This window comes from Vigna angularis, chromosome 5, assembly GCF_016808095.1.
Source record: "Vigna angularis cultivar LongXiaoDou No.4 chromosome 5, ASM1680809v1, whole genome shotgun sequence".
Taxonomy (NCBI): domain Eukaryota; kingdom Viridiplantae; phylum Streptophyta; class Magnoliopsida; order Fabales; family Fabaceae; genus Vigna; species Vigna angularis.
In genome coordinates this window covers 38,304,488-38,312,470 of record NC_068974.1, presented here as the reverse complement: position 1 = coordinate 38,312,470, position 7,983 = coordinate 38,304,488, and the positions used below count along the sequence as shown (strand labels likewise).

At 34.4% G+C, this 7,983-nt stretch overlaps 1 protein-coding gene across 1 annotated transcript; it reads right to left on the bottom strand.

The window, feature by feature from the left end:
- LOC108340540 (synaptotagmin-2) lies at window positions 1–7,468 on the bottom strand. Its single transcript, XM_017577997.2, has 12 exons — window positions 7,113–7,468; window positions 6,926–7,024; window positions 6,783–6,833; window positions 6,568–6,691; window positions 5,205–5,323; window positions 5,019–5,120; window positions 3,257–3,331; window positions 2,582–2,658; window positions 2,235–2,481; window positions 1,805–2,155; window positions 1,141–1,269; window positions 1–319 (listed from the first exon to the last, which is right to left on the bottom strand). Exons 1-12 carry the CDS (start codon window positions 7,221–7,223, stop codon window positions 182–184), a joined length of 1,623 nt encoding a protein of 540 aa, XP_017433486.1. The 5' UTR covers window positions 7,224–7,468; the 3' UTR covers window positions 1–181.
- Between the last annotated feature and the right edge of the window lie 515 nt (window positions 7,469–7,983).

Genomic DNA, 7,983 nt, shown 5'->3' with positions numbered 1-7,983 from the left:
TAATGTAAACGTATATTATACTCCAAACCAAATCATATTTATGCTTTTGCTATTTCAAACCTTTTTCACAAACATGTACATGATTGACAGATAAAACCAATATATCTCGCAAGACAAATTTAAAAGAAGGAAAGGATGGTGGGATAAGGAATCAGAAATACAAATTTGATGGAGAATTTAGTCATCCTGCTTGTGAGGTTCTCCACTGCAACTCTACCTGGAGGCGACCATTCTTGGAGTCTATGAGATGGTACCTCTCATTAATTCTTTTGTTGGCAACAACATCCCCAAGATTGATGTCGATATAACCCAGTGATTCCTGATGCCAAAAGAAGCAGCGGATAATAAAACTCGGCCATGTCAAGAACATGAGTGGTAAAAACAAATCATTGGGCTTAATTTCAGCGCAAAGTAGTGTTGTTTTAAGAACATATTTATGCAATCCATTACTGGTGATGGAAAAAAAAAATCAAGTTGAAGAGTTGGTGAGCATATAAATATGCATTTTAGCTATGAAGGCAAAAAACTAATGAAGTCATAGCAAAAATGGTCATGACAAAAACCAAATTCATGCGCATATAGTTTACCGCAGAACATAGAAAAGATCCTCTCTACCTTCCTATCTCCCAAAAATTAAAAACTATGAACTACTGAAGACAATTTCGCACGCATTCAATTCTACAGACATGAATACGGTCATTCCCCCAACGTACATTTTGACTAAGTTATATAAACCTCCCTCGAACTTCAGAGACATGTGATTTACTTTCTTTTCTTCCAATTAAACCAAGCAACATCATAAATATGTAAACTCATAAAGCTTCCATTAGAATAGATAACTGTGAGCATGTCACGGTAAAATGATTTCTTTGGAAGGAAGCAGATGCAGGTAGATTAAACATGACATCACCCAAAGCTAAAGGCACTTGTGTATCCTACACTTTTTTATATTTGGATTTGGAATCATTAAACGTGTGTAGATTTCCCGAGTACTTCAAATTCTTTCAACAATTTGAAGCTTCGTAGTCTAGCCGGTTTAGTTTCTACTTGCTATGATCATGTACCTTTTCCACGGCATACCATTATATTAAGAATAATGCATTACATATTTGAAACATAAGACTTGCTATGAATATGTACCTTTTGGTGGAGCAGGTTTCGTGATGAAGTGCTGAGAACCTCCACGTGTAATCTATCGTTGGTGGGAGGCTCATCTACCATAAAATGGAACTCATCTTCCCATCTTGGATCCCTATTCTTTTTAACGCGCTGTGATTGTAACCACAGTATCATTAGCATTTCATTAGGAAAAAAAAAACAATATCAATCCAAATTAATGTACATGCTACCATCTTCTTGGTCTACTCTACTTTTGGTATAGTAATACAAAATTAATGAATTTGGTGCTTGACTAAAGACGTGAAAAATCCATTAGATCAAATCAATCATGTCATTATACACAATTGTTTTAGCAGCATATTAAACTAAAAAGCCAATACCATATGGTGGGTAGAATGATTAAATTACAATACGCTGATTAAAATCTCTAACACTATATTACATTCCATAAGAAATATGCCAAATTGGACTGTGTACCCCACCCCTCCCAAGTAGGGTCTATTAGCAACTGCCTACAGGGATTAGTTGGATGTAGAGAAGTCAAAATGCCCATTAAGGCATATTAAAACCTAAGCTTGTAAAGATGTTTTTCCTATCTTCCACGGCAAAATTTAGGAAACCCACCTATTTAATCTATTACAGATAATGAATAACTAAAATGCAAGCACTTTTCAGAATTCTCTACCTTTGTTTTTTTCTCTTCCCCTCTGAATATAAGTCGTACATGTGGATTAGTGTGATACTTCCCTTCGACATCTTGAGCTTCATGAACTATAACTACAAGCAAACCTCCACCTTCTGGAGTACCTTCAGGAGCTTTTGGCACTGTCTGCGTCTCGTCAAACCCCTTGGCCAAATCCTCCTCCTTGAAGGGTTTATACGTCAGTTCTAAAACAATCTGCCCACGTGACTTCTCATTTTGGACATCATTGGGATCCATGTTTTTTAGGAGGTCAAGAGTAAAACGTTTAGGCTCTTCAGGGGAAACTTCTTTTAAAGATATCACATTCATACCCATCTTATCATGTTTCCCAACCTAAACAAGATACGAAACCAAAATTCAGTTGAGATATCATAAGAAACTAGAAAAACACTCAGAGTTCAAGAGGTTTTACCTGCTCCCAGTCATAAACATTAATTTCTAAAACCTGGGAGTCAGGATCTTTAACTATCATATTGAATTCTTCATTCCATTCAGGATTTAAGTTCTTGTGCTTCACAGTAGTCTTTTTCGATGGCAATTTATCATCGGTAAGCTTTAGCTTCACATAGGGGTCAGATGCACCAAGAAGATCTTTTTTCTTTAGCTTCATTGCCTGAAGAACCTTTACATGTAAAATTCCAACAGGCCTCTTCAAGGCTCTATGATTTCCCAATAACATTCACAAGAAAAAACAGAAAAGGGTTAAGGCAATATAAATATATATTTTCGACAAATATTTATAGAAATGAAGAAGCATACTTTGACATATCTAAAACTGGAACTTCCAAGGTTTTGGGCCATAAATACATGTTTGCAACCTGATCTTTGATAATATCCTGAAAGCAAAACTCTCTAAATTAGTTTAAAAGCACTGAAACCTCAATAAACCAAAACAAGATTAGTAAGATAACAAAAATAGGAAGCTACTAAAGAATAAATCACAAATACCCAAACTAGAAACTGGCTTCAATAAAAAATTATAACAACACACCATTGAACCACTTTAACCAATAAGACTTGATTATACCCTCTATGAACTGTAAGATAACACCTAACAAGTCCATAAACCACTCAATTTAAGACCTCTATACTACTTATTGTATTTCTTCGTGTTACATCCACATATACAAGCCAGTTCAATTACTAACGCACAAGTTCTAATTTCCTCAGGCAATCAAATTTCTATCTATCATAAGCACACCAAACAAGCTTGATGCAATCCGTGATAATTCTCCCTTCATTCAGCAAGGAAGATGCTTTGTGCAAACACAAATCAATGGTCTAGGTTGATAATATCACTCTTCTGGAATAAAATCTACCACAGGTGACATAGTCTACTATGTAGGCAGCGGCCACTCTGGCTTAAAGGGTGGAAAACAAATGTAAGCAAGTCTACCATGCAAACAAACAAATAAAAACAGTGGCATCTTATACCTGAACGATCCTATAGACACCTGGAATAGACATAAGATCAGCCCCTATGAGCTTTAGCCCAAAGTCAACATGCGGCTACAAGAAAATATACACCAGAAACAAAGAGAAGATAAGTACGTACCATATATAAAATAATCACAAGTTGATATATCAATCTTGGGAAGAAGAAAACAAAACCAATTAACAATCAATTATCTATAAGGAAGAAAAACTGTTGGAATTTCAACATCATCTAGGTTATCATAAGATGGCAATAACAACTCCAGACATACAACGACAGACGGCCTTGTTCACTTGAATGGATTTGAAGGAGAGTGATTGAGAGGATTCGAAGATAATTTTTTTTTTTTTTGTTTATTTGAGTGAATTTGGAAGTAAATGAGAGTGGATTTGGAAGTAAATTTTTTTAATCTATCTCGTCAATAAAATCCTACACTAATTCTCATAAACTTTACTTCCAAATACACTCTCACTTACCTCCAAATCCACTCAAATAAACAACAAAAAAATTTTCCTTCAAATCTCCTCAATCACTCTCCCCCAAATCCATTCAAGTGAACAAGGCCTTACATATGGAGGAAGCCCACCCTAAAAGAAAAAGAACACTATCACAATTATATTTAAAAAGTTGCTAAACTATATCCATCTATCCATCTATCTATATAATTTTAAGAAAAAGTAACTATATAAATAAAATAAAACTCTGTATAATTTTGTTAATATTAATTTATATGATAATAAATATATATATATACACACACACACACACATATATATATATATATATATATATATATCATAATTTTTTATTTAACACATTATCTTATATGTATTTATATGAGTCATTATTGTGACACATAAATTTAAATTTTATTATTTATCAGAATATTAAAATTAAATAATACCTATTTAAATATTTTTAAAGATGCTAATAATAATTTTAAAATCTTATATTTATTTATTTTATAAATATAGTTCTATAAATAAAAAATAATTTAGTTAAAAAAAATTGTAATTTTCATAATGTTTAAGAAATTTAATTGAAAATCGACTTTTATAAAATTATATATAATTTTAATGAAAAAGTGTCATTTCAAGATAATGTATATTATATCCAATCGTTGTTTTAGCTTATTGTCTTGTGTGCACTGAGCACTAAATATAATTATTCTTTATCTTCTTGTTATAACATCATATTCTCTTATCCTATTATATATCATATTCCCTTATCCTATCATATCATGTTCACGGAACAAGCCCTAATTGTTCTAGAATTTAAAAATACGTTGAAAGTCACCATCCGGTTGTAAGATGAATAAATATCAATGACTGTGATTAGCTTTTTATTCTAAACGTCACAAATGTAAAGGTTACCTCATTTAGGTTTACATTATAAGGTAGTTGTGATTGTGATTTCTAGAAGATAATGATCCTTAATACATGTGTATTGCAGAAGTAAAAACAATTATAGCTCTTGTAAATAACATTGTTTAAAAACTTTCAAAGACATTACAGGGTCAAAAAAGCAATTCAAATATACAAGCAATAAAATAATACATAAATATATCCTGAATTTAAGCATTTTCAATAGGATGACCATGAATTATATTTGTGCACAAGTAGATCAGAATGAAAGACCTATAATGACTCCTCCAGTGACAGAATTTGTTCCCAAATATAGGTACTACAGTTGACTAAAACTGCGAAACACTGTCAAATATTTGCAAAGTACGTGGGGGGCAGTAATACAACAATCACCAACCTTTTCCATGAGGGAGACATATATGTTGGCAAAGCAAGGAAAACTAGGAACCAAAGGCTTCAAAGTAATGCGAGGCAATAGGAAAGCTTGCAAATCTACAACCTGATAAAAATAAGAGATCTTAGTAAGAAGGGGAAAAAAGCATCTACCCCTTTTCTACTAACTCACTCAAACACAACAAATTACCTGCACAGTTGCTTTCAACCCAAATGCCTTAACAGAGACAGTAACATTAGGATTTCCAGCCCATTTTACAGAAGGCTCCATAATTAACTCCTTCTCATCAGTCACATAAACTTTCATTCCTATCAATGTGCATTCAACAAAAGTATTTGGAATATAAATACGACATAAAAAAAGCTATCAAGACACAATCAGTTATAGCATAAAATAGCAGAGAAACAAGTCAAACAACCCTTTAATGCAAAGATGAAGACACAAAAGAGTCATCTTTAAGACTTTAACAACCGACTCACACATAAGTAAAACCCACCAGAGGATCTTCCAGGGAAATGCATCGTATATAACATCAAGTTTTCTTCAATTACAAACCAGAAAATGTCCTCTCACTTGTTGGTTCCAGTTCAAGGAAAGCACAATCTCAATTTCAAACCTTGAATTTAATCGAGAAAATGTTATTTTAGACCAACAAAACACATAACGTTGGAGTTGTGTATACAGTGGCAAACGAGAAAATTTGGTGTGTAAATGCCGGTTACTCTGTCTCTAGGACTCTTTCTGATAATGGTTTTCCTATCCCAAAAAAAACATTATCTTTGCTAAACTGCCAATGTCTAACATCAAGTTTTCTTCAATTACAAACCAGAAAATGTCCTCTCACTTGTTGGTTCCAGTTCAAGGAAAGCACAATCTCAATTTCAAACCTTGAATTTAATCGAGAAAATGTTATTTTAGACCAACAAAACACATAACGTTGGAGTTGTGTATACAGTGGCAAACGAGAAAATTTGGTGTGTAAATGCCGGTTACTCTGTCTCTAGGACTCTTTCTGATAATGGTTTTCCTATCCCAAAAAAAACATTATCTTTGCTAAACTGCCAATGTCTAAAAGTAGCCATATTTATGGACCTAGACAAGCTGCAGTCACATTTCACACAGTCAAGGGCTCACTCGTCATAATCTCTATGTAACGGCTATTTTTTCCTCTTACAACAGATCAACTTTGTAAAGTTAAAAATATAATTGAAGGTTAAGATTCAAAACTACTTCTCTCTCAGACAGCAGGAACTCCTCTTCCTATATTATCCCTTTGTAAGCAATAGAATAGTAACTCCACGAAACCAAAAATTATCAGCACAGGTTATTTATTTGGGTTCCTTAACCAAGGTCTGGGATTTAACTCTCGATTCAGGCATAAAGTCGCAACTGAAAGTCTGATTTGGGTACCATTTTATCCCCAAAAAAATTGACCGACCCGGGGGAGTAAACCTCCTAGTTATACCAAAAAAGAAAACTCGATGAATTAGCTGACGCAGTTCACAAAACATTGTCAAAACCCTAAGAATCCATCATGTCCAGATCTACTAACCTTGAAAAGTTGGCGGCAGCGAACCCAGCGTGAGTGTTTCAAACTCAACAGAATCAATTTTATATTTAGGAATCTGCTCAGCAATTATGGGTTTTGCAATGTTCCTGGCAGTCTTGCAAATTGCCTAAAAAATAATCAAAAACATCCCTACATTCAAACAGGCGAAGAAACAAGAAGAACCAAAAGCCCAGGTAAAGCAAATAAAAACTACAAACCTTATCAAGATACGGCCACATGTACTCTAAAAACTTGTTTAGCCAGTCAAGCTTGAGAAAAAACGGCGAATCGGGTTAGTTCATCGGCCAAATCCTAAAGCAAGAAAAAGAAACAAAACGAGGCAATTGAGTAGCTCAGTTACCCGATCGAAATCCGGACTTTTTATCCAAACAGGAATCTCCGGAAACATCCGCTGCAAAGTCTCTTGCTCTTGCTCCAGCATTGGTTTGATTTCAGGATCCTGTCCAAGCCACAATAACAATTATCAAAGCGAAACACGAGGGCAATGCTCAAAGAATCACAGTGTACGGTGCTACACGCATACATACCTCAACATTAGTGGGTTGAAAGTAGATGAAGAGAAAATAGCCAGCCACAAGGCCAATCGAAATCCCAACCCCGAATCCGAAAAACCCCAAAATGGCACTAAAGAAACCCATCTCAACTCGATCCTTATTCTTTCACCCTATCCCAGATCGCGATTCCTCTCCTTTACTTCACCATTCCTACTATACTACTCAGCTAGCGCAAACAAAATAGAGAAGAAATGATGATGAAACGGTTGCGTTTTTCTGTCCTTATAGCAGAGGTGGGGCAGGTCAAAGAAACAGTCCAAGACCATAGGCCAAGCAATTGAACGCCCAGAGACGATGCAGAAAGCAAAGCATCCATAACATTAAATTAATTACCAAATTAAATTCGAATAAAATATATTAATTATACACGTGGCTTGCATGGGAAGTTGTCGGTATGGGTTTCCGGCCATATCACCTCGCGGTGACCGTGACTCCCAATGCCTCGCACCGTATACATGCCACCTGGCTAGTTTCCATATGAAACAAGACAAAAAATTATCTTTCACCCTGCTTCCAGGTGTGTACTACCATGAGAGAAAATTAAAAAGAAAAAAAAAACTTATCCAAATCAAATTTTAATTAAAATTATCCATATTATCTAATGTAAGAAATTATAAGATAAGTAGAAAAGTTGAAAAAATAAAAAGTTTCTTCACGAGGGTTTTATGGTGATGGTCACCTTTAGAACATGAAAAGTGGTGTTGGTAGGAATTGCAACTACAATTCAGAAGTTTGACCGGTTGACATTTTTGTGTTGTGTGTACGTGGTTGGAGAAGAAAGTCACATCAAATGGATCCAGTTTTAATCCCTTGATTAATCCTAATCCTATTATTGTAAAATTAA